The 27,688-nt window shown below is 40.5% G+C and overlaps 1 protein-coding gene across 4 annotated transcripts; it reads left to right on the top strand.

The window, feature by feature from the left end:
- Positions 1-6,238: 6,238 nt before the first annotated feature.
- LOC116319512 (PDZ domain-containing protein 4-like) lies at positions 6,239-26,027 on the top strand. 4 transcript variants are annotated; one of them, XM_039603883.1, is made up of 8 exons: positions 6,239-9,023; positions 18,157-18,210; positions 18,691-19,001; positions 19,154-19,241; positions 19,334-19,432; positions 19,522-19,584; positions 19,897-19,998; positions 22,728-26,027. In XM_039603883.1, exons 1-8 carry the CDS (start codon positions 8,964-8,966, stop codon positions 24,762-24,764), a joined length of 2,814 nt encoding a protein of 937 aa, XP_039459817.1. In that variant the 5' UTR covers positions 6,239-8,963; the 3' UTR covers positions 24,765-26,027. The 4 variants fall into 4 exon arrangements, with proteins under 4 accessions (XP_039459817.1, XP_039459818.1, XP_031594735.1 ...); XM_039603884.1 differs by lacking the exon at positions 6,239-9,023 and adding an exon at positions 15,404-15,591; XM_031738875.2 differs by lacking the exons at positions 6,239-9,023; positions 18,157-18,210 and adding an exon at positions 15,404-15,591.
- Positions 26,028-27,688: the final 1,661 nt, after the last annotated feature.

The raw sequence follows: 27,688 nt of genomic DNA, 5'->3' as shown, positions 1-27,688 counted from the left end.
CCAAAGCAGAAGACAGATGCTGATATTGATTATTAAATATAAATACATCTCTTCTAGATGGATGGCTCACTCTTTATTGATTATAGGAGTCAATTGAGAGATTATGATAATAAGAAACATGCTCTGGGAAGAGTCTCACTGTTGGAACAGCCACACAGACAGCAGTGGGTGTAAAATTTAAGAGATAATACATTAATTTAGGAAATTCATTGCCACACTGGCACTTTGTTAATTTGATTTCTTACCTGGCTGCTGCGACAGTTCCTCCCTGTTGTTCTTATGTGATACCAGATTCCTGCTCCCGCTGTTGCATGTGAAATTATCTGCAATACTGGCTGAGACAGTGGTTGGCATGAGCAGTCATCCGGAGAGAAGAGTTGGAGACTTCATATTGTGTTCTTTGTATTAGCGTTCAAATTAATTAGACCATTCTGAGTAAGCCTTCCCTTCCTCCCTATGGACCACGATAATCACTTTTTTCTTTGGAAAATTCAAGTCGATGTCTACTGCACTTCTTCTTGTCTTTTCCTCGCTTAAATCTCTCAAATCCCCGTTTCTTCACCTACTACTTCAGTGGCTATTTTCTCCACTTCTACAAAACTAACTCTCAAGCTCCCTACACCCTCACTCCGCTCCCTCCAGCTCCAAACCCCCTCACAGTTTCTCCTTTCTTTCATCTCTCTGTTACTGCATGGAACAAGCAGCACTTTGCACCTTAGGAACGTGATCCTGAAGCAGATTATATACACTGTATTCTCAGCTTTACATTAAAATGTTGCAGTCCTTTCCTTTCCTCTTTCCTTCAGCCTTACCTTCCACTTTACTGCCCTCTCCTCCATCCCTAATCAGTTGTTGTGACATGATAGCAGAGCCTGTGAGAATTGGGAATAGAGGGTATGGAGTAGTGATGAGTGAGGATTTGAGAAAAGGTTGACATTAGGGAATAAGCCCCCGTTACCCTGACTACCACAAAAAGCCATTAATTTGTGTAAGAGGACTTACATGCCCCACATGATTGCCAGCCCCTTGTGATAGACAGATAATTTAATTCCTTATAAAGCTGAACAAGCCTCAAGTGTGTCTGCTTGTCTCCGTCTCGCCCCTCTGCTCTTTCATAAAAAAAATATCCTTTTTATTAGGTTTTATTACATCTCTCTTTTTAGCTGAATCTCTGTTTTAAATGTTTTAGCCTTAAGGGTAAGTCCTCACCGAAAGACTTCCAGTTTTTTGCATTTATTATTTGTTAACCTTGATTTTTGTCAAGAAGTCTCATTTAAATTGAGATCATATTTGCAAGAGAGACCTGAGAACAGATTATTTTATAGTCTTATAGATCACAGTAAAATGAGATGGGTGTAGCTTCCAGGTCTGAAAAGTGATGGCAAAGCTAGCATGCTCTAAACTTGCTTCCTTTCCAAAGGCTGGCGAAGAGCAACTTCTTTAGTTGCAGTTGTACAGGAATCTATAAGAAAATGCATCTTCAGCTTCACTGATCATGGACACTGGCTAGTTTCACATCTTTCTGAATACAACAAAATGTTTTAAAACACCAAGAAAGCGAAAGAGACAAGGTTTCACACTGGACTTCACAACCTAATAGGTGATGTCAGTGGTGGTAGTGTCCATCCAGTCTATGAACAAAAACAGATACCAGGGGATGAGGTGAGGCGTACCCAGGCTTGTTGGTGCTGGCACCACACACACACGACCAATGGTGAAACCTGAGAGTTGACTATACACATGCTTTCAGAACCGGTATTACTTCTGATTACTTCAAATTTACAAACTCATATTATTTGTGGAACAATTTCTCTGTGGCTGTTGTCTCCAAACAGTCACATTTAAACAGTGAAGCCACACATTCATATCTTATGATTTTAATTAACAATTACAAAATACTTGATCAACCATTTTTTTCATCAGTTGAAGATGACATGAAAAAATATTTTGTTGGAATTAGAATCCCCATAGTGTACATCTGCACCGCAGTTATAACTGAGAATTATCAACTGGCCTAGTTTGGGAGACAAAAGAAGGCACCACCACTACAACATCTGCAAATACAGTCATTAAAACTGAAATGGGAACAACACCATCATCAAACACAGCATAGACCTATGCTTTAAAAGGAAATATCTGACTTAAATTTATTTTGCAGTTTATTCCAGTATTGGCATGCTCTAAATCTGTGTTCCTCAGCTTTTACGGTTAACTTAAACAGCAGTATCATAACTGTTTAATTCAAGCTAAACTCTCTGTTAAATATCTCATCAACTCTGAGGCTTGATAAATAGGAAAACTGGAATACTGGGACTTTCTGGATGTGAGCACCAAATTCTTGAGTAACAATCTGAAAGGTACACATCCCATAGTAAGTCTTTTGTCTTCCTTCCCTCACCCCCAAATGGCCGCGGCAGATGGCCGCCCCTCCTAGTAAAAGGGAGTTTTTCCTTCCCACTGTCATCAAATGCTTGCTCAAAAGGAGTCGTTTGATTGTTGGGGTTTTCTCTCTTTTATTGTAGGGTCTTTACCTTACAATATAAAGTGCCTTGGGGCAACTTGGGGCAAACTGAACTGAACTGAATTAAACAGGTAATGTGAAAAATGGTGTCCATATGGACAGCACGAGGATTCAGAAAATCTCTAGTCAGTTTAAATTTTCAAATTTAACACTAGGCAACTTGGCAAATACTATATTATCCACTAGATTTTCACTGAAGATGATGAATTGCATAGAAACATCAAAGCCTTCTCCCTTTGGAGAAATGAAATTGTAAACAAGGTCTAAAGGTCGAACAGAGATCATCATTAGAGAGAAACCCTGCCTTGAGGTGTAGCTGATATCGACATAAACATGGACATAGTAAGGTGGTATCCTAGGTGTAGCTCCTTAAAATCTTGGATGAGTTCAAATCACAGGAACCTCAACCTCAACCTCAGAGTCAAGGTCAGAGGTCAAGTCTTCTGAAAATCTTGTGAATATGATAACTCAAGAAGGAAGTCACCAAGGATTTTCAAATTCATACCACAGGTGCAGCAACAAAAAATCTTGCACGAGTTTGAATCTCAGTGACCTCGACCTCAAGGTCAGAGGTCAACTTTTCTGAAAATCACCTACGATTTTTAAATTCATACCATCTACCGGGAGTCTGAGGAGTAGCATTGGCAGCTGCCAGTATTTTTTTTTAAGTATGCAGTCTGTGATTGAGAATATCATCCACAACAACAAAAAACAAAAGCAAACGCATATGATGAATAACTGTTTGTGCAGCTTTGCGCTCTTATTTTCTTGACATACCTGAGTTTGAGGGGCAGCGCGGGTTGTTTTCTTTTGCTTTTCAATATAGCTATCTCAGTGCACCTCCAGTCCTAACATATTTGTTTGGCAATTGAAAAGTTGCCGGTTTGATTCCAGTCATAAACACAAATCCCCTTTAAGATTGCGTATCAGGAAGGGCATCCAGCGTAAAACTCAAATCAAAACATGCAGAGCTGAAAGCTTCTGGTATATATGGCTTTCTCTGTGTTTCTGAAGACCAAAGTTTCGTTCACTCAAATAAGATTAGACACAGAGCCTCTTCTTTCATTTTCCCTTTCCATCATTCTTTCATTTCTCTGTCTCCTCGCAGTCTATCTAAGCCCCCATCTCATGCCATCGCAATGCTTCTTTGTGGCACCTGGCCCTCACTGCTTCCTCTGTGAAATAGCTTTCACACTCAGTGACTTCTGTGGAATGTGAATGAAGCTGCTGCAAGGGTCATTTTTTACTACCTACCAATCATAGTCCTCGCTATGATGTGACAGTTGAGTCATAAACACATACTCTTGTGCACACACACACACACACACACACACACACATATATATATATATATTATACATATTATATATATGTGCAAAAACCCAAACAAAAGACCCTTAAAATGTGGTTCCTTTGCAGCTTATTGTGTATTGGTGCTGTGCTCCTCAGAGCAGTAAATAAATAATGAGAACACGGTTAAAATTCTGCCAGTATTCCATTGCTCTGCTGCCTTTTGCCTCACGATAAAGAAAAGGAAGGCCTCAGTGGAAATGCAATTTCTCTTTTTTCTTTCATTTTTACATATTTCTGTTCCCCTCTTCTTTAATCTCCCTGCGATTATTCCCTTTTCCCTACTCTTTTATGTCTCGTTCTCCCTTAAAAAAAACTTCTCTGCTTCGTCTGAAATTCACCGCTGTTGTTACCTTGCTATTCCTGAGTGTTTGCCATTAACATTTTTGCAAAACAAAAGCTCCCAATTCATCCCTCTTGTTCATTTTAGCAATGCGAAGTGTGCCAGAAACACAAAAAAAGAGAAAAAAAGTGAAGCACTTCACATTAGAGAATAATTTGCATCTCCTTTCTTTTAAATTTCTCCAAAGGTACTCATTATTTTTAAATACTTTTAGCAGTATATTCTTTTCCTTTCTTTTAAACCAGTAATTGTCATTATCTTGTTTTACCGCACCTACATTTAAGAACCAAGTTTTTTTATGTATTGAAATGACAACTTAAAAGGAAAAGAATTACATGCTAAATGCTGATAAATTACGCCAACATAAAGGACTACCAAAAGGATTTAAATGCTTTTTAGCTTTTCCATTTAAAAATGCCCTTTTTAAAAAAATGCCAGGACAAAGGTGAAGTTGGGTGGAGATAGAAAAGGGCGGCGACCTGCGGGCTACGTCCCCTTTGTTCAGGTGGGAAAGAAAGAAGCAGTGGTGGGTAATGTGAAATGACAACCACTGGTATTTAAGCTGGAGACGGATCATAATGCGAGCCAGATCTGTCTGTTTAAATGCGATGCTCTCTACTTTTCTCTTCCTTGTGGAACGGACAGTTGATATTTCAGAGAATAATGAGAAAACACTCTGACATTTTATATTGAGATGAAGATCTAAAGCGGACAGATTGGGGCTGAATGATGCACATGAGTGCAACAGATAACAAGACGACGAGATCGGTGTGTGCGTGTTTTCTGTGAGTACTGCTAAGTGTGTGGGGTGCATTCGGTATTACTGGCTATGCAGCAAAATACATGTAAGCCTGTTGAACCAGACACAGCCACCATGAAATCCTGTTTCAGACTGGCTTACAGCGAATAACACACACAAAGGGGAGGCTGAATGTGTGTGAGAGAGACACAAAGAGGGAGAGAGAAAGCAGCAGATAAAAACAAACTAAGTGGCACAGGACTAGATGTTGACAAAAGGGTGGTCTTAATTAAACGGCAGTTAATAAAGGTCTACGTGTGATGTATTAGAGAGGATTCACACATATAAAGATGGAAAAACTGAAAAGTGGCAGGCAGAAAATTAAAAGTATCCTTATGTAAAGGTTAATCTGAGTATGGCAGCATGTCATTCTTGTCCCATGGAGTGTTTCACTTCTCCAGCCTTGTGGTACTTGGCATTGGCGCTGCAGCAAAGGTGCCACTAAAGCCTTTCTAAATAGAAAATAAGTGGTGTTCTGAGTGTGAGCACAGAGCTCCACAGGGAAAACTAGGGAGAAGGAATTGTACCCACAAATATCTCCCAGCCTGTGCAGATACTTAAAATGAAACATCTCCATATGCCTCCGCCTCACCCTCCCCTCAGCAGGTCATTTTGATTACTGCAGAAACCCCTTGTTTCCACCCCTTCTCCACTTCACCAGTGATCTCCCACACAGTCATTTGCATTTTCTATCTTGGCTTTCTTCCATATCTTTCGATTTATCCTGTCACACCTGTTATTCACTTGTTTTTCTTCTTTTCCACCCCCCTGTTTCGCTTCCCTCCTTCTTTGTGGCAGCACAGAACCTCATCTAAATGCACAGCCAGTCATCAGCTCTCTACCTGCTCTGGGCATTTTTATTGGAATGAAAAAGTGCAATCATCCTTTTTCTTTCTGATACATCTCAACAAGGGTTGACACTGAATTGCTTAAATGAACCGATTCCCCGCTTTTCTCGCACGTCTTGGTAGTACAGTGCATGAAAATCTTGATATTTCATTCACTTTTATGTGGCGTTGCTCGTTATCTTGTCCTGTCCTGCCGAAACAGAGCGCATAGACTTTCCGGTGCTTGCTCTCTTGCCTGCAGACAAGCAGAGCGAGAGAGGCAGGGGAGAGGAGAGTGTAAGGAGGAGGGAGAGGGTAGCAAATGAGGTGTGGGTAAAAATTATGGGGGACTGGAAAAGAGAGCAGTGGCCCAGCCCTGGATATGGAGAGAAAGAGGGTGGGGGAGAGACAGAGGAAGAAAGAGATTATACAGTGTAAAACCAGAAGATGCAATTTTAGTAGTAGTGCGACGTGCAGATCAGTAAGCTCCTTCACCGCTGGGGAACAACCGCCTTTTGTTTCTCCCCCTCCACTGCAGTGGGGGGGTGCATTTATCGTCTTGCCCAGGGGGAGAAGCCAAGAAGTATCCTCCAATCAGCCTTTAATGATTTCTCTCGTCTTGTGAGGCTGCTGACGGTGATTTATCACTGACCTGAGACTAGCGCTGCACTCTGCACAACACTCTAACCACCTGGAATACTCGCCATGGTTTTTATTTCTTTTCTTACAAATAAATATCCTCCTGTGGATGTTTCAAAGGGAAAGACCAGAGGACAAAAGAAGGATTAAAATGGACTTACTGACTGATGTTCTTGAATTTCCTGCAGCACACTGAAGATGGACTAACTTTGACACAAGCACAGGACATATTTTTACACCCATCACTCTAACAGAAAGGCTGCGTTTGTCACAGCGTGCCATGCCATGTTTTATTCTGAAAGCATGGCAGGCTGGGAAACATCCTAAACACTCCACTGCAACAATCATGTAGGACTGACACTCAGGTAGAGGTAGATGATGATGATGAGCAGGAGATGGAAAGACTGGGTGACAGTTGGAACTGGCTTGCCTGCTGAGCCTGTCTGGCACTTCACTATAGGTTGATTGGCCGTCTGCTCTCGAGAGTTCGACTATCAGGTTGTTTCTCCCAAGTTATCATGCGGTTCATTGAGTGTATTTAGCTCTCCTCTGTGCTTGTGTGAGTGAGGATGCCACTCGGTGTGTGTGTGTGGGGAGTTTGGGATTACACAGCCTCTGGAAAGAATACAGGTGTAGCAGAGCCTTGAATAAGGATTAGCAGCTGTAACACCTTGTCACTGGCAGCAGACAGCGCGATGGTACTTTGAGACAAGACTTTCAAACTATGACCTCTTGCTGGAGGATTAATGATAACGCTCTGTGTAATATGATGACACTTAAAGGGCAAAGGAGGAGACAGGAATACGGCATATTCTAATTCCAGTTATCTTTGAAGGAGGCAGACTTGGGCTAATCCTAAAGCAAACGGGAGTTTCAACTCATATTTAAATTCAGTGAGACAGTTTACAACAGCTTCATTTGAAGAGTTAAAACTAAAGCATCAGAATTAGTAACAGCGCAAAGCATGCCTACAAATTCATAAAAAATAACCTGCCTGTCTAAATGAATTAATTGGATATGTAGAATGAACATTGGTGGTACTTGTCATAAAGAACCTTGAGCTCAACAACAACCCACCCAGTACAAAATCCAGCTGATCAATGATTCAGTTTTGTATTGATTTCCCAACACAGACAGGATAGGAGGTGTCAGTAAATATAATCAATCAGTGAGTCCAACCCATGAGCAGTTAGGTATAGTCCTGAGTTGGGTTTAGCTGAATATGAGTGGTTTAATACTGGTCATGACTTCTGACAACAGATCAGATAAATGCTGCGATTTGCTGTAACAATCTGCAAACTGAACCATTTCTGTATGTTTTATTTGCTTGTATTGTTTGGAGAAGCTTTATGAAAAATGACAGTTCTGCTGACAGTTACAGGAAAATTGGCACTCCCTCCGTGCAGTAAAGCTTGTAGTTGAAAGAATCGTGTCTTGTTTCCTGTCTTGATGTGTCTGTAGGTGTGCTTGTCTTTAGGTTGTTGTCTGTGGCACGCAGCTTATCTTAGCTGCACAGCAAGGGCTTAGAGATCCAGGCCACTGGCATAACGGGCACCACCCAACCCGCCCCACCTCCTTACTCGGTGCATTTCAATAGATTTAAATTATGAAATTACTTTAAACACGCATTGATCCTTAAGTGGAGGATCAGAATAGGTAAAGAGAGTTCTAAAAAGGCACCGAGGAGGCTAAATTATCTCAGCAGCCACACTCAGCAGTCCTGGAAAGAGAGAAAGAGTGTAGTAGGTGGGAAGCTCCATGTGGCAGCGACGATAGCAGAAGGAAAAAACAAAACTGAGGCAAATTCTTTGATAGCTGCATTGTTTGCATCTAACGGGCTCAAAGAGCATTTTTGAAAATGTGCTTTTTGGAAGTTTAGTTCTTTGAGTGAAAAAGACTCAGGAACAGCGTGGGAGAGTTCAGCGAGAGTTCTTCTGGGAAAACTTTGTCTTTTAGTGCAGTTTTTCAAACTAAAAAGCCACTGTTGCAATTTACAGCAAGCTTTCAGTGTGATCATTTTTGAAAAGTTACTGGATAAGCACAACATTTTATGCCTGATCTATTGAATGACACACAAACCAGCAGGACTCTTGAAGCACATCTTTTCCACAGATCCAGTCAAAAATCCTTCCTGATCTACAACAAGCACACAAACCTAAGCAAGACACATTTCTGCTTGCCATGGAAACAGAAACTAACACGTGGGCTCGCTGCTCTGAAACTATCTCCACGTTTAAATTTACTCTGGATTATAACACTTGAGCTGCAAACAGCACAGAAGAGAAGCGAACAGTGACACAGCCAATTAAACTGTGTTATTCCCAGCCAGGGATGTGTTGTGTGTTACTCTGAGGAGGACTAGTTGTATGCTACAACCCTGCGAATGAGGGTGGGGCTTTCCCACTGCCATAGACAAAGACCGCACAAAGAATCCTGGCGTGAGCGTTGCTCATCTGGGGCAGTTGTGGGACCTGCACAGCCACGATGGGGTGCAACATGTGTGTGGTCCAAAAACCTGAGGAACAATACAGGGTCATGTTCCAGGTGAGCTGTCTGTCTCCTCTCCTCTCTTTGTCCTTTGACTTTCTTGAATTTCTTTCTTCGTGAGTCTTCAAGCGGAAGTGTTTGCGTGTGTCCCCAAAGTATTCTTTGTTATTCTCTCCCAACTTGTTATTTTCCTTACAGTGAAGCTGCTGCACAGGTCACAACCACCTTTCTCAGAAATCAACAGACGCTCAACATTTTTTGCCAACAATTTAACTAAACCATTTACACACCCAAAAAACAACACAAAAAAACTGTTTTGAATCCCAAATAAATTTTGCATAAATGAGTCACTCTGATTAAAACAACAAAAATAAAATCCATAGAGTCAGCTCATGAATAAAAAATCAAACATTAGCTCTAAATTATGTGCATAGAAAGATGTTAATCACATGTTGTCCACAGTTATTTACACTGTAGCAAATGTAAAGGATACTAAATATCTCTAATTAATAAATCAAAACACAACGTTAGCACCACATCACCATTTCTTCCTTCACCACCCTGATTTATATTGGTTATATTGATCGGGTAGTAATGTGATTAATGAATACAGGGTGTGTGTGTACCTAATATATAAAGATCTTACAATGTCTCTGTGTTTCTGGGTGGGGAAAGATCAGGAGCTTATTTGGGCTTTTCAGGCTATGTAAGTATATTCAAATTAATTGTTATAAAATACAATTACACAGACTTGTATCTATTGTTTTTATTGAATAACTTTCCAAAAAAGTGTGTTTACCTGTCCAGGTACTGCAGATGAAAATCAGCTCGTATTTAATAAATAGTTTTTTTCCTCTTACAGTATAATTTGTATGTTCCTCATATTTTTCCCCACTTTCTTTAAAAATTGTCTGATTATACTCATTACTTCTAAACAGAATTAGTTTAAAACCTACAACTGTTACCCTCCTTTTCTCATTTACCTACTTGTAAGTTTTTTAGGTGCTGGAAATGATAAGCTGAATGCAGAAAAATTACAGGATAAAGGTTGTGAAGTTACACTGTAAGTCATGGTATGTGCTATAAAAGGCTGTTTGTCCCTGACAAATAAAGAAATGAATAAAACTAGTTGCAAATAAACATCAATAAATAAAGTTAATTACGTGAATCAGCCCGACTGATACAAACTCAAAATCATAACCTGCTTTTTCTTCTCTCCTCCGTTTTTATGGATTTTTATACATGTATAAATTAGCCTAGTACCTCTTGAACAAGCCTGCTAATTGATGTATTGGAATAGTCATCTAGTGACAATAATACTGATAATTATGATAATGATACTTCACAGTGATTACGATGATATGATCTGAGAGAACAGGGTACCACTGCATGAGGTGGAGAGATAGGCTGGCGCAGACAAAGTAGCCTTGTGGTGCAGAGCCACAGAGGCATGAGGATGGATGGGTTGTTAAACTGGGCTAAAGTGTTATGAGAGAGAGGGGTTGCCACGGTTACAGCTTCAGCACCACCTGCCAACTGGGACCACAGACTGAATGTGAGTAAGCTCATCTGGCTGTGCAGTGCCTAAAGGAAGCTGCTGCTCCGCAACGCCGTGATGCATGCGGTGACCGAAAAGAGGTCCCATGCTTACTAAGCATGAAAAATGCTCAGCACACATGGCTATGGAGTGCAACACTTGTAGTATCTGTGGCACCAGAAGCCTCAGCTGAAACTCTATTGCCTGCTGGAGTCGGGGGTCTGAGCCAGTTAACTGGGTTGCATCTGGTGCCAAAGGCAATGCCAAGAGAGAGGAAAACAGGAAGAGAGCCCAAACAGAAGCACAGTTATGTGTCAAAGAGGGAGTCCAAGCATGTGAATGAAAGCGTCTGGGAAAGCCTGACTGTCTTTTCTCCCTGCTGCTTGTCCTTAGATGTCAAAAAGTAATTGATTTGAACACTTCAGGGAGCAGGGGCGAATATAGAGGTTTGAGCGACTTCACAAATCCCCAGGGTGGAGGGTGAGGAGGTGGCGTGCACAGTTTGGTATATGATCATAAATTCAGAGCACGGGTGGCTCATTCCACAATCAGTGACCTTACCTAACAAGAGTCAGCAATAACGACACTGACTGCATGCAGGTCAGCATTGTGGCAAGTGGAAAACACATCATTTCATTAATCTGGTGATTGTAAGGTCAACTGTGCTCGAGGGTTGTGTCAGACGTAGGCATCTGTCAAGGTTTGTCATCCCAGAGTCCATTCAGCTTGATCAGACACCTGCACATGCCTTCCAGATGGGTGTGGTGATGAGTGGACTGAAGAGTGACAGCCGTGAAAATAGGGTGTATCATTTGGAGCAGGCAGAAGACTTGTCATGTTGCAGAGAAAGATGCTTTCTCTGGACCCCAAAGTATTGAGGTGGTGAGGCAGCAAGACTACATACACTGTGGTCTATTAAACATGAAAAACAAGTATGAGACAAGAGAGCGAACGCAGATGGGGTATCAAAGCGGAGCCAAAGCCCTTGGCTTAGAGAGGCTGATTGCTACAAGTGCAATCAGAATATTATGAACACTAGAAGTCTCATAAAAGAAGCACGAGCTGGTTTGTGCTAAACTGCTAAAAAAAAGTTAAACACGTATGAAGCAAAAAAAACAGGAAGGTGATCACAAGCCTGCTGTTTTCTACACAAGATTCAATCAAGGTTATTTAATGGTAACGGTAACAGAAAAAGCAAATCTTGCTGTGCAGATGGCTGAATAATCCAAAGATCAGGCCAAGCAAAAAATTGAGGTATACGGCACTTAATCATTAAAAAACCATCATAAAAGAGAAACATAATTACACTGGCACCCCACATTTCCTGGCTTTCCACGCTATTCATTTTCCCTTTAGAGGGAAGCGGCTTTGAGCTGTTTTCCTTAACTAACATGTATAATTATACCTTCAAATTAGATGCAGTCTACTGAGTAACTGAGTCTGTCTTTAGACAATAAATACAGCGTTAAACAGCTTACAGCTACATCGCGCTCTAAAACCAGCCTGTTAAATCTGACTATATCAAAACACTTGCTTCTCTTGCCAAAGGAATAAAACTCATGCATTATACATTGGGCCTCTGCTACACATACGCTGCATACTGGTGGTTGGTACACACCCATTGGCATGTTTCTAATCAATACTGCGTCCTACAGCCACAAGTAAGAAGAAATATTTCGGTTCACTTGATGAATTGCAGAGCTGCAGGCAGATCTGAATATTACAAACCATTTTTTAAGCAACATATTTTATTTTACGTACATTTTACAGAGTACCTGACCCACACACTCAGCAAACCTATTCCTCCCCTCTGAGCCCTTCAGCCGCTCCCTTCTTTTCCTCTCCCGTCGCTGTAAAGCAGGAGGCTGTTTCCATAGCAACCTGCGTCATTAAACGGACCTGATGTGCTTTCATTCACAGTGACAAGAAGAAACATGCTGACACTCGCAAGAAGCAAACACATCAGAATCGATACATACCAATGACCAGCTGATAAAGCTGGATAAGTGCACAGAGGCAATCACACCCAGCCGGTGCACCCCGGTGTGTGTGAATGACAAAGGCAGCCGCATGCTGGCACATATGGACAGAATAAAGATACATCTGACAGTATACTGTAACATGATTTACTACAGAAGTATTTCAACAGCATGCTGTACTGCAGTGCTATTATATTGGAATTATGATATCATTCACCGATGATATAATTTACCTTAATTTGGCACCTTTTCCTATAAATACTTTTATTTAATTGGTTAAAATACCATTTTATTCTATCTAGCATCTTAAAACTGGCGAGAAATTGTTTACAGCACATTATAAAGTAGTCAAATACAAGGAGAAGTGCTGCTTCTATAAATCCTACCTAAATAATTTAACTCAGTTGTCTCATATAGCCATTCGTTACATGTTTATACACCAACATCCTGTTCACAGGAGGAGCTAAAGATATTGACAAATACATCAAAATCAGCAGATGGAGACTGCATTTTTCTGCCAAGACTGTCAATTCCCTCCTTCCCACGAATGGGTTTAGTCCCTGGATCAACAAGAATAACTGGATCCCTCTAAGCCTGTCATTTTTTCTTAAGATAATCAAAATGATGTGTCTCGATTTTTGTTATTTTAATTTGATATGTATTTGTGAAAAAATGACAAGAAATGAGGACTGCGATGATTGACAATATCAGTATCAGTTCAGTGACCGCGATAATGATGTTACTGCAATGTCGAAAGAAAAGAAAATAATGATATCAGTCAAATTCTTGTGTTTTCTGGTCAATTAAACACAAAATACAATTGCAGGAGACAGTCTTTAACAATACCCATACAGTCACTCAGTTATTTAGAATAATATCAGAATAATAGACTGGGATCATTTCCATGTTATTTATTTATTAGATGGAATTTCAGCTTTTAAATATCACAGTTACAAATTTTCTGTATTAGTAATCATGAAACTGGTGTGTGGAAAATGTCCAATTTTGCCCTATCTCACAGTGGCAATCCAGATCCAGATCCGGATATGGATCGTTTCCAAAAGTTAATCACTTCTAAGTTGGGTCCCAGCTGTGATAATATTTTCATGAGTAATTGTGCAAACTAACAAATAAACCGAACGATCACATAACCTTCTTGGCATCAATATGACTGTGTTTCTATGTATCCCTAACAGTGTGTTAGAAATAAATACTGAAATGTTCATTTAAAGGCAAATGAAGCATCAAATGGAGCAAAAAGGAAAAGACAAACAGGTAATTTAAAGCAGTTAAATAGACTGCCTGACAGACTGTTTGTTACCTTCTCAAGTGTCAGCTGTCTGTAATGCCAAAGGTGTGTTTGTCTATGCCCAATCTATGTATCTACCTAAGCATTTAAAGCAATGTGTGAATCCATCCATTCTCTTCCGCTTATCCTTGCGATGAGCAGTGTGTGAATAGTTTTTCAAATCAATATCTTCTCAGTGTTATCAGTTTATAATAAGACCACCACTCCAGGCTTGTCTACTTAAATTAGCTCAGTGATATCAAACAATCGGGGTTATATCTGGAGTAGGTCAGCTCTGGCTCCAGATTAATTGATTTTCTGAGGAGGTGACTGGTGCAGCCTTCAAAGCATGGGAGGATGAGAAAAATCAATTACCAAACGAGTCAGAATTCAATAAATTAGGGGGTGCTGGTATCGGTCATGCACGCTCCTGCATAAACACTGTGGAAATGCAAATGAACACAAGCTTGGAAAAACTTGGTGATGCTGAGAAGAAAAGCTTAAAGGCTGCACTTCAGATGAAGATTGAGCTTATTTGTTTGGGTTTTTTTCAACCTACACTGAAGACTATGTGTGAGATAATGTGCGTTATTGTGTACTGAGTCGTCGCCTCCCCCCTTCTTTTTCATCTCAGCCTGTTGTACAGCACATGGGATTAATTTGCTCTTTAAAGGGCTCTCGGATAAAAACTAATTATGCATCAACCACTTAGTAATTCCCCGTGAGCTCCATTGTGTGTGTGTTTACATGCAAGTCTCGATCCCAGAGTCAGGCTCTCTCTCTGTTTACATTTACCCGGCAAATTCTTGAAAGCTTGTTTTCTACATCTCTCCATCATTATTACACCTCTCTTCACCTCCTTTCCGCTCCTTATGTCTCTCATGCTTTGCTTTCTCCGTCTACACTTTGAACTCAGCCTCTCTTTCATCTCTATCCACAACATCCCCACCCTCCGCTTCGCAGCCACCGTAGATACCACCACCGCCAGCCCCCCGCTGTGAATTTCGGAGACTGTTTTTTCTGAATTTTAATATAATTTTTAAATGTAAATAAACTACACAAGGAGCCTGGGGATGGGTGAGCAACAGCAGCTTTTGTTTTTAACTTTTTTTTTTTTTTTTTTTTTGCATAGTTTAGCTTCTAAACCGCAAATGTACATAATGACCCAGTAACCCAGAGAAAATAGAGTACAGCATTTGGAAAGAGTGTAATGGATTCTCCATCAAGTCAGATCTGAAAAGCTGCCTAACACACAACAACGATTACCCCGCATGAAGTCATCTTAAAAGCAATCTCAGCACCTCTCATTGATAATAAATGAGAAAGCCCCCTTTTACCCCTTCTATCAGTATTCATACCTGTCACTCATGACCATGGAGCTGACTTCTAATAGCCTCTCTCTGATCGTGAAGGGCATACAGCACTGGAACAATAGAAATGTCCTACAGAGAAAAATAGGTAATGAGTTGAGTGTTGAAATACACATAGTACAAAACACACAAATTGTAGATTGTTAATTCCTTCATCACCAGTAGATCATGCAGGGAGGAAGTGTCTTATTTGTAGTGAAGAGCCTCATTAGGAAAGACAGCAAGATTTATGGAGGAACATTAGTGAGAGGAAGGTGGGCCAGCAGAAATAGATGGAAATAGAGGAGTGCGAATTGCTATCTCGAGGGAAGGGACAGAGCAGACAGAACTGCTGAGGCAGCACAGCAAAATAAATGCAGAGCCTGGAGAAAACAGGAGAAGAAGCAGGAGAGGACATGGCTTTAGATGCAGAGAACAGAAAGGGATTTGATGCTATGGAAAAACACGAAAGGTAGACCCCAAGGGATGGAGATGCAGTTGCTGCAGGAGTATGTGGGTGAACCAATGTGGGGAAAAAAAAGTGTGGGGAACAGGACCCAATGCGGCAAGAAAGTTTTTGTGCTTGGCTGCACAGGGGAACATTGATTTGACATGCAATTACTGGAAGGGGACAAGATTTGAAAGAGGGAGTGGGTGCATGAAGCAGAGTGGTAAAGATGTGGCGAGTCGCAGACAGCCAAGGTCAGTGACTGTGTACAACATGAATGAAATTATACCAAGGCTGTCTGGCTCAGTAACATTGATATGCACACATCTTCATTTTGCTGTCTCTCATATGGAATGACACCAAGAAAATTAAATTCATCTACATGTGATGTAAATGTCTTTAAATCAATGGTATTTTAGATCGAAATTTACAAATGTGTGGCGTTTTGGCTCTGTGAGACTCCAGTTAAAGCAATGATAATATTCTGATCCTTAGCCATGGACTGTATAAAAAAGATGAACACATCCACTGTGATGTCAACCTTTGTTTGTCATCTTGGAGTGTCTTGAAATGCAACATACATAATGCGCAAAGGGGTGACCTGACTGATAAACCAGCAATCTATTAGTGCCAGTGGTGGTTAGCTTAATTAGCGTAGGTTAATCCAAAAACCCAGTTTTAGTCTCCCATTTGACTTTAATTGAGGCCATAATATATAAAACCAAAATCACTGTATTCAGACTTGAAAATAGCAATTATGACCACAAACTGAAAATGAAGCTAAACACCTAAAACAATTATTCAGTCCTGCTTCTGGACCAAAAGGCCTGCAGGTTTTAGTTTTTACAAATGCACTAGTAATAAAATGCCAGAACTGAAATACACTTATGTCTTTTAGTTTTTCTGACAGGGAAAATGTTTTTTCCTTATAAATTGCTAGCATTCTGCTGATTGGTAACATGACACACTCTCTTGTTGGCATTTTTAATCATTTTCAAAAGATTACTAGATATTAGAAGTATACAGTAAAGCTAAAGTACTTGCAGAAATGCACTTCACTGAAGTATAGTCTGAAGCTATATCCACCTTTTATATACAATACATATTTTATACATAAATTTCAATAGCTAGTTAGCTTAATGCTATTGTTAGCTTCCATGCTAGCATGCAGTACCATGCAAAAGTCTAGAGCCATGCCATCTTTATTTATATTTTGCTTTTAAGGATCCAGAGTTTCTTGTATTTATTTTTAAATTGATCTTAAGCAATAGTTCTTTTCCCAAACACAATGCCAACAAATAAAAGCACACTTAGATAGAAAAACACAATGGGACACTATCCTTGGATCTCAAAATTACTGAAGAGGTGCGACTACGGCATTCCATCCTAAGAATCTCTTTGAAGAAGCATGGAAAACTATTCCTGAAGACTACTTACATTTACTCAAATATACATGAAAGCTTGCTTAAGAGAATTCAGTCTGTGTTAAAGAATAAAAGCAGTCATACAGCGGTGGCTTTCAGTCTCATTAGAATCGTGCAAACTATGCTTTGCCTTATATGCTGTATTTTAATACAAGCATGTTCCAATAAATTGCTGCAACTCTTTCTAATTTTCCAACCATACAGAGAAATGAGGACTGAAGAATTTTGCACAGTACCATAATTGCAAATTAGCAGTAAACCACTGAGTATAATGTAAACTATAATTAGTTTTTCATCAACTAAGATATTAAAGAAATTAAAAGCTATTGTTATAATAAAAGAGTACTGAAATCACATGTTGTGGGAAAGCTGAATGTATAAAATACATAACATTTCATTCTGTGGTGGTAGTCGAGGCAGTTTAGTCTGAATACTGAATGAATATTTCTCCCTTAGGTTTGTGCAAAGCACTGCTTGGTATGATAAGGATTGTTTTGCTTTAAGTCACCTTGAAGGCAAAATCCTTGTACTGTTTCATTTTTTCTCTAGTTGTATTTTCAATAATCTTACATTTTTAATGCCCTCTCTCCTCTTTGCTGTTCGAACAGTACATGGAAAGAAAGGAGAAGTTTCAAAAGCCAAAGGGTATTAAAACAGCACAAGTGAATCAAAACATACACAAGCAGGAGCAGTATACTGTGGCGTATATTTGGGTCTGTTTAAGAACATAAAAGCATGCTTAATAAAATATCTGAAATACCTATGAAACATATTTCACAGGTATAAATGTTTTCCCGACCAAAAGGTCTGAAAGTGCTTGCAAAAAATTATCTTACGAAGGTTTTCAGGGAAGTTTCGACTCCTGTAAAAAGAAGTTTTCCAGATTTAAAGTTTTATGCAGAGAGGAATCACCTTTATTTTGCACACATGAAAGATAACAGTGTTTTGCAGACCAGACTGACTAACGTACTGAGGAAACTCCATTTGATATTTGTCAACGTTGAAAGCTTAATATGCGATTTTCCTCTGACATTACCTTTGGTCCTCTCCATTATAAGAAAAAAAAAAAAAACTCTCAGTGACCCCTTTCCATTTTCCATCTATTCACAGTTGTAATTACTTTCTAACTTCACCATTTTCCTGCTGTCTTTCTTTCTCTCCACAGAAGGGTCACATAAGCAACATGCTGTGCTCTTTTGACGCTGATGGTCGATTGAAGGTCTCAGTATTCGGCTTTTCGCTCTGCTGCTTGGTGTGATGTGTCGAAGCCTTTTATATAACTTGTTTTTACGCTTCTATGTCCCTGTATGAAGTCTACTAGCTTTGTGACACTTAAGTGTATGTTTCGAGTTTTCTGTTCACTAACTTAGTGTCAGTTTTGCTTTATTTTAGGTATCTGTAGCTGTAGTTTCCCCTCCTTCATTTCCTTCTGTGAACTAACCTTGCCTGTTTAATCTAACTGCTGATATGAGTTGCTATCTTCCTCTCTTCCACTTCTTGTCATTCATATCAGCATCTTTATGGTTCAGTTTTTACTAAAATTCAGTCTCTGGTCATTTCTGCTTGCTGTTTATTTTTTGCAGCTGTGGAAAATCTACAGCTTATTTCTTCTTCCTGGAACTATTTTCTTTTATTCCTCTTCCTCCTCTCATTTTGCTCTTCCACTATTGAATTGTGATGTTTGTTTGTTTTTTATCAGGTGAATGGGAAGGAGTTGACGCGCCTGTCGGGGGATCCCACCCTGGACATACGTGACCCTGTGCTATCCAGCATACTGAGGAGGGGGGCCCGCAGACGGGCGGGCTTAGCAGGAGCTCCTGGAGGGCAAGTGCCAGTGACCATGGGCATGGCCGACTGCGTGGACAGCTGCACCCAAACAGACATCAGCTTCCAGCATATGTTGACTCTGGGCAAGAGCAGCCAGCATCCCTGCGGAGCTCCACCCCCACCCGACCCTCCACCATCCCCTCCTCTGCCTCCACTCCTGGAACCATATCTACTCAATGAACTGTGAGTGGGAGCAGTTTAATTGGATTCTGCAGCATGTCCAACCATCAGACCAGAACTCACCTGCTGTGCTATCCCATGCCATTCTGTTCACACATTTGAAGTCGGTAGCTGTCCCAATTACTCAAATATTTCATGAATTTTCTCATCCTCAGCTTTATAGAGCCTGTATACTATGACCCCACAGACTACTTTGACATCAACCAGCATGAAGTGGACCGGCAGGATGAGCTGGAATATGAGGTGAGAGCCTATTAGCTACCTCAAAACTCTAGTACAGAAAGCTGATCCCCACTTCCTGTCTGACATTCGTTAACTTTTTCTAACTACACCAGGAGGTGGAGTTGTACAAGTCTCGACAGCAGGATAAACTGGGTCTGACAGTGTGTTACAGAACTGATGAGGAGGAGGACCTCGGGATCTATGTAGGCGAGGTGAAGACAGTATCATGATTGTTAAAATTTATCAGATTTTTTAAAAACTAGTTCCCATTTGTTCATAATTCTAGACGTTATCTTTTTAGGTGAACCCCAACAGTATAGCTGCAATGGATGGTCGTATCCGCAAAGGGGATCGAATACTACAGGTAGAGGTTTTCTAAGCTAAGGTTCCTTTTCTATGCCATTACTTTACTGCAACATTAATGCCTAAATCTGAAGTCTTAGATAACCCCCTGGACCACATCCTGTGCGCCTCATTTCAAAAGAATTTGCTAATAGTGCCACATTTAAGATTAATTCTTCTTGAATATTATTTCCTACGCTATTAAACTACAGAGAGGTTTTTTCAGTAGCTCAATAAAGAAACCCATTTTCCTGAAGTGTGCACTTTAATTCAATCTAGCATTGGTATTAAGGCTCTTACATTATCTGACATTATTCTCTCCTTTCACTGTCAGATAAATGGAGTGGACATCCAGAACAGAGAGGAGGCGGTGGCTATTCTCACCAGAGAGGACAGCACTAATGTATCCCTGCTTCTCGCACGACCCGAGATAGAGGTGAGGAAATTGGAGATGCAGTTTTTAGGGGAAAATGCTACAAAATTCAGTTAAAATACCCAGCGAAAAATACACTGTTTTCCCTTTATCTCGATTTTTAAGCAGCAGGAAATTTGTTTGCTTGGATATAGGTGATACTACAGACATTACATGAACATTTAGCCACAAAAATGAAAGAACAAGAACAAATAAGAGAAGAGATAGAAAACAAAAGGAATAACTTGGCATGTACTTTAGTGTTTCAGGAGGCAGAAAAGCAAAGGGTGCAAAAACACGATGAGAACACAGATAATGTGAAGGGAGAGACAAAGACAAATAGTGCTTGTACTCGCAGTGCTAATGTGGCACCACTTTGTTTCCCTCAAGGTCACTCTTCCAGCAGATATGGGGGCACTGTAACACACATCAGACGGCCCTGAATAACACACCTCTGCCAAATTACTTGTAAAACCACAACACGTGTCGACCCGCTCAAATGGATTTTTCATTGCAAAGCTTCACAAGAACGCGCTTCATATGGAGACAGGCAAAATATGTGAGAAAGCAAAAAATTGGTATGCTGTCTGAGTTTTAGTGCAGATTTAAAAGGCACTCATTAAAATGGTGTAAGCCAAACACACACACACATGCACACAAACAGCCTGTCCTCTGTTTAAATGTGTCCTTGTGTTCGAGCACAAGTACTGGCTGTGAAAGGCTGACAAGATTTATATTGCTAAGGCATTGTCCCACATTAGGATTCAAGCGAGAGAGGGGAGAATCATCAGAGGGAAATGCACGAGCAGAGATTAAAGAGATCTGTTGCCCTGTGGGAGAAAGAAGGAGAACTGAAGGGGTTTGCCAAAGAATGAGAATGAAGACGAACCTAATCAATAGCTCGCCTCACGGTCTGCATGCAGTTCACATTCAAATCAAACCAATTAGGCAAAGAGGAGGAGGAGTGAATTGTTTACTAATTTGAGACCAAGTATTTGAAATATATCTAATTAGCTTTTGAGGGGATGCCAATCAAGTCGGCAAATTAAACAGATTAGAAAAGACAACAGCTCTTTATGAATATAAATTCTCATTAATTTCTAAAGACTGGATCACTCTCATCCACTAATGCTGATACTTACATATCATCAAATCATTTTTATTTTCTTTTTGGCATTTAGTCCTCTCAGATTTTTTTGTTTGTTTGTTTTCTGTAGAGACATATTGGTAAATAGAAAACAAATGTATTTTTGAGTGTAAAAATCTTACAGAGCACTGGCTCCATCTAGTGACACAAAAGGGCTCAGTTTAGACATACACTGTAGTCGAAATTAAAGCTGCTTTTATCAGTACTGCCAAGATGAGAATTGGTCAAAATTTCCACAAAAAAATAATCAAATTTTCAAGGTTCTTTTTTTCATGTATTTTCAACTCTAAAACACTATTTTAAGGCTAATAAAAATAAATGACAGTCAGGCAAAATTCAACAGCAAGTTCATAAAGGCAGTAAGGTTTAGCCACTGGTTGGTTGGAGGCCAGATTAAAAGGAGAGTAAGTCTGAACTGGAGTCACGGATCCTGTTTTCCTGTATCTGGTGCCTGTATAAATAAGCAACTGCCTGCTTCACAGTCTACTACCTTTGATGTTGTTAAGCTGCTTTTAACTCACCTTACACTGTCTGTGTAAAATACACACAAATCCACACCCTTGCTATTTTCAAAAGGTTATTCTTTCTAAGATCAAGGGACTGAAACTAAACTGGTCAGGACATTATGTAAGCTTTATTTAGGCCAGTATTTAAGCTTAATCATTGATCAGACTATTATTATCAGACTTTTTGGTTATTTAAATCTCACACTGAAAACATGTCTCAGCTGAAACTGAATTTTTTTTTTCTTTTGTAGAAATGAGTCGGGTTTCTTTCTTTGTTTTTTACCTTTACTGGATTACATTGATGTCTTTGTGAATCTGAGTATCACCTAAAGAAGTTAGATGCTGTACACCAATGTGATTTATGTTTTATACATTGGCATGCTCCACTGTTCTCTGTATGATGCTATTTATATCTCTTATGGTCTTATGTAGCATAACTTTTCAATGGCCATAGATAATCCTATTGCTATTCCCCATTTTAATTGTGGCATTCCTCAAGGCTCTATCCTTGGTCCACTTTCCTTTTCACATGCTTCCTTTACACATGCTTCGTCTTAGTCAGATCATTCATAACCATACCATCACCCACCTCAACTATACAGTTGATATAGTAAATATTAAACGTTAAATGCTGGCTTGTCTCAAAATCCTCCGAAGTTAAATAATGATACATTTGATTTAATAGTGATTGATCTAAAAATGTCCACAGTTCTGCCTCACAGTAAGCTTAGTTCATTGATCAAAAATGTCAAGCTGTCAACTTGTAACCTGGGAGGGATTTTTGTCCATTAATGATTTCCACAAAGCTGTATTTTTTGCTGACTTGATTAGTGGAATAGTCAGATCTCATGTCACCGAGTCACCAGGTGATTCAGAACGGCATTGCCCAGATTTTAACTTCCATCAAGAAATATGAACATATTATGACTGTATACCTGCTGAATTTCATATTGTATGTAAAGACTTACCATTGACTTTTACAATACCCATTCTTTGATTTGACCAACTTCCTAATGAATAATTTTCCTGTCTTTTTTGTCTCTTCAACAATGAACAACTGCCATCATCAACTGGTGCTGGATACACCTTTTACCTGTTAGAATGACAACCAGCTGGATCCAGATGAGCTGGAGCTGGAGCCATTAGACAATGCTGTCCACCTGGCCAGCTGTCATAGTGTGAAGAACAGCCCTTCTGTTCTGGGTGCAGGACCTGGAGGTTTTGCTGGTGGAGGTGTTCTACCCAGCCACAGTCATTCACTGAACAGGGATTCCCCCAGTTTGCTTCAGACAGTGCTGAGCAACAGCCAGGAGCTGGACAGTGGGGTGGGTCGTACAGATGAAAGCACACGCTATGAGGAGTCTTCAGAGCATGACCTTCTGGGAGACGACCACACTAGTGCCTCCAATACGAATGCAACCAACACACCAGGCAGCATGCGCAGATTTTTCTCCAGCCGAGGAGAAACTCCACCCTTACTGCATTCCCAGGACCTCCAGTTTAGCACGGACTCCCTTTTAGGTCTGGAATCTGTTAATGGAGGTGGCCTGGAACAGGGCGAACGTTTGGAAAGGCCCTACAAGGCAGATCCTGTGAGGATGATGATGCCTGGGCTGACTGAGGAGGAGTGTGAGAGATACAAAGAGCTGCTGGAAATCAAGTGTTACTATGAAAAGAACAGTAATGCTCTAACGTTACTGGGAGGTCAGGGGGCAGCACAAGAGGAAGGGGGTGTCTCACTGGATGTGAACAGGAATGAAAGTCTGACACAGCATGAGATGGCTCTCCTAGAAGAGGAACTGCGCCACTTGGAATTCAAGTGTCGCAACATCCTGAGGGCACAGAAAATGCAGCAGCTGAGGGAGCGATGCCTGAAGGCTTGGCCTCTAGAGGAAAAGAATGGGGCAAGTGTAGCCGCTGGAGCAGGAGCTGGACGCTTGGACATTAATGGTACTTTGGTCAGCGAGGAATCCTGTCACCATGCTCTTTCAGATATCAACGAGCTTCCCGAGAGGGAGCGCTCAGATAAAGATAGCACGAGTGCCTACAACACTGGAGGGGAAAGTTGCAGGAGTACCCCTCTTGCCAATGAACAGTACCCTTCACATTCCACACAGAGTCTGGAGGGAGGAGAGTGTCTTCACTCAGCAGGTATGCAGACTCCAGCGTCCACTCGGCAGAGAGAGAGAGGAACCAGAGGGGACGGAATACAAGCAAACTTAAACCAACCCTATTCTCCCCACGCTCACAGGCGAGGGGCTGAGGCAAAGACTTCCAGCCCCGGTGCAAAGGTTAGGTCCCTATCCCGAGACGGGGGAACCAGGAGGGGCTCAGATGGTGGAGTGAGACGTAATCCCAAAGCTAACGGAGTGGCTGACAGGGGTGGTGGACGCAGTGCGGAAAACAGCCCTTATTTGTCTCGCCGTCAGACTGAAACACAGCCGCCTCAACGCTACCTGAGCTGCATGCAGCTGAGGTCCCCCTCCACCTCTGAGCAGCTGGGTGGACTAAGTAATGCTCCCAAAGAGGGCATCATAGATAATGGTGGCGATGCAAGCCCAATGAGCCTGGGTAGCACATGCAAAGATGTTGCCCAGGCCCCAGGTGCTGCATCCTTACCCCTGTCTCCTCCACTGCTGCCTGCCTCCCCCCGAATGGAGTGGAAGGTGAAGATTCGCAGCGATGGCACGCGCTACGTGGCCAAGCGGCCTGTGAGGGATCGCCTCCTAAAGGCACGCGCCATGAAGATCAGAGAAGAGCGCAGCGGCATGACAACAGACGACGATGCTGTAAGTGAAATGAAAATGGGACGTTACTGGAGCAAAGAGGAACGCAAGCAGCAGCTGCTGAAGGCCCGAGAGCAGCGGCGGCGCAGAGAGTTCATGATGCAGAGCCGCCTCGACTGTCTGAGAGAGCGTGAGAGGGAGCAGGGAAGCAGCGGAGGAGGACAGCAGGGAACCGAACAACAGCAAGAACCAACTTCCATCCTGGAGTTGTGTCACCGCAGGAGCATGAAGAAGCGGAGTCGCAAAATCCTGGACAACTGGATCACTATACAGGAGCTACTGGCTCATGGAACCAGGTCTGCTGATGGGAAGAAAGTCTACAACCCCCTGCTGTCTGTCACCACAGTCTGAGAAAAGAAATGATCAGAGAGTGAGGGCAGAGAGTTAGGAATATAAGAAAGTGCCAAAGTGTTTTACCTTCAGGATGAGCAGCTTCAGTAAACCATGGCACAAATGTTAATCTGCAGAGATGCAGCAACACAAATTCATGATGGTAAAGGATTGTAATGATTACAAAATCTTAGACCTGAGTTCAAAATCCAAAAGGAAAACTGCCACGTTCTGTGTCTAGAAAAACACGCAGTAAAAATGTTGTCAAAATGATCATCCATTGAAGAAATGAACTCGAAGCCCACAAACGCAGTGCATTTTAAATACACTGTAGGAGACCTATAGACCTAAACACACAGAATTAAGTAAACAAAACGATGTCTGCAGTCAGGGATTGAACCACCTGCTGTTTAACAACTAGAAAAGTGACATCTATTACTATTTTATGATTGGAAAAATGCAGAAAAATCAAAAGTGAAGCCAAGAGCCACACAGCTGTGAAATAAGATGAGTTAAAGTCACTTCTGTGCCATAAAACTGAACATTTAGTGTCCACAGAGGACTTCTCATTAAGCACACCTTCAAAAGAACATTTTGTGCCAGTTTATGTCGTTACAATTTCCTACATTCTTGAAGTGTTCATGTACAAATGCCTCTTTGTTTTTGTCATAAGAAAGCCAACATCTTCAGCTGATCACAGATGCTTCTTGGTCATGAGGAGCTGAGCGGTGCCTTCCTTTCGGGCAGACTTGACTGTATATAGCACATTTTTCAATGATACAAAAAAAAATCTAGAGGAGAAAATAAATGGTGATGCACAAAGCAGCCTAATTACCGTTTTTCCAAAAAGAAACACTGTATCATATAAGCACATTAATCATTTGATAGCGTTTCATGCAAAACTAGACCAATACATTTTGGTTAGTATGCAGTATAGTTTATCTTAATGCTGACTGTGATCAAGGCTATTGCAATGCAAAATAAAGTTGAAAAAAAATTCCTCTTAATTTGGTCTACTTGAATTGCAATCATAGCCAAGTAATTTCCTAACCTATGTAAACTAAAGCTAATTTTTCATCTGGCTTATATGCATGTTTGATATTAATACCAAAATCTTTTTTTCATGTTCTTTAAAATTGAAGGCCTTTAACATACTGTAATTGTGGATGTGTCTTTCTATGACTTTGCTCAAAATCCTAGCATAGAAAAAAGAAAACATGGTGTACTCGTCTGTTCAATATTGTGAAATCCAGTGTCTGTCATTTTACAGTGAAAGCTTTTCTAAATAAATGCTGTGATCATCTTACTAATCATTTGAGAAGTCTGTCCATCCTTGACCTCATCTATCTAAACAACCTTTCATCCAATAAATAAATTAAAATGAATATAATAATAATAATAATAGTAGAAAGCATTGTGTTAATGGAACTAGAGCAATTAAGGCGAAACTTTCTCATGTGTTTTAGCATAGTCAGCGTACTGTTCATCATATTTTAATTCAGTAGTTCAAAAACTGGACCCTTTTCTTATATTATCCATCTCAAGTATGGACCCTTCCACACATATATGGGAGAATGTTTGTAGGAATGTATGTAGTTCACGTTTGAACTATAGGCAAAAATAAAGGGTAAATGAATTAAGACACTAACCTATAAAAATGAGTATTTAGCAGTCGTTTAAATGAACTAATGTTGAAGTGAGGAAACCTGCTCCAAAGTTCAGGTGATAAAACCTGAAAAGCATGGTTAATAGACCCGGATCAGATGATCGGAGAGAAGGAATAAGCTATAATAAGGTCTCAGTTGCTCTGCTACACACAGGAGTGTCGCCAAGTAGAGTTTTACATTTAATTTATAACATTTGAAAATGCATTCAAAATTTCACTGGAAGCCAATAAAGGGACACAAGAAGAGGAGTGACATTTCAAATTATTTGGTGCCTTTAAAAGTTGGATTTTTGTTTTGTTTCTTATGGAAGAAACAAGACTTATATGGAGCAAATATGAAGACATTGAATACAATTCAGTTCAACCAAGCAACAGTTTGTGCTTTGGGTAATGATATTACATGATTATTCTATGGCATTTACTTTACATAAAGTGGCCTGAGGAAACTGTTGTTGCAGTTTGGTGGTATATAAATAAAACTGAATTAGAAAACCCCCGTCACATAAGCTCCTATTAGCAAGCACCTGGTGATAGTGGGATGAATAAACTCACTTTGAAGAGTAAGAAACATCAGAACCAGGGGAGGGGACGGGCTGCCATCTGCTGCAATCGGTTGAGGGTGAAAGGAAATCAAATTAGTAATGGCAATAACAATGAAGATCCACTTCAAAGAAAAGTTTCAATTTGAATATTAAATTTCTCATAGTATAATGCACTCACTATGCAGTGGTGGCAGTTTATTACTATGTACTATTTTTATTCTTTATCCTGCTGCTGTAACAGTATGAGTGGAAAAACCATCAGAGCCATCGCTCATTCTGAAGGTCTTAAACTCAAATTGGTTTTCACAAAAGGAAAGTTAGAAATATTCTGTGTTATATACTGGCTGTGGTGCAGTAGTCAGCTCTGCCACACAGCAGGAAGATTCTAGGTTCAAATCCAGCCACCTGGGTCCTTTCTGCAAACGGGGCACTTGCATGGTCTACTCAGATCTGCACAGGCTTTCTCCAGATACTCCAGTTAGTGTTAGTGGTTAATTAGCAATAGATGTGCATGTGAGCATCAGTCTTTCTCCTCTGTTACCTGCCTCTCTTCCCATGACTGCTGGGGTCAATCTCCTAATAATTTTCTCATTCGCAGACATTTCTGAACAAGCACAAAAACACATGTAGTGAATGTGAATCCTCACAGCAGTTCTCCTTCCACAATAATAACTTGATCAGTGTGTTTAACTGCGTTTATAGGAAATCTATATGATACAGCTACAAATAATTAATAA

This window comes from Oreochromis aureus, linkage group 20 (genome assembly GCF_013358895.1).
Source record: "Oreochromis aureus strain Israel breed Guangdong linkage group 20, ZZ_aureus, whole genome shotgun sequence".
Lineage (NCBI taxonomy): Eukaryota > Metazoa > Chordata > Actinopteri > Cichliformes > Cichlidae > Oreochromis > Oreochromis aureus.
The sequence above is the reverse complement of the archived record's forward strand: the minus strand, read 5'-3'. Positions and strand labels throughout refer to the sequence as shown.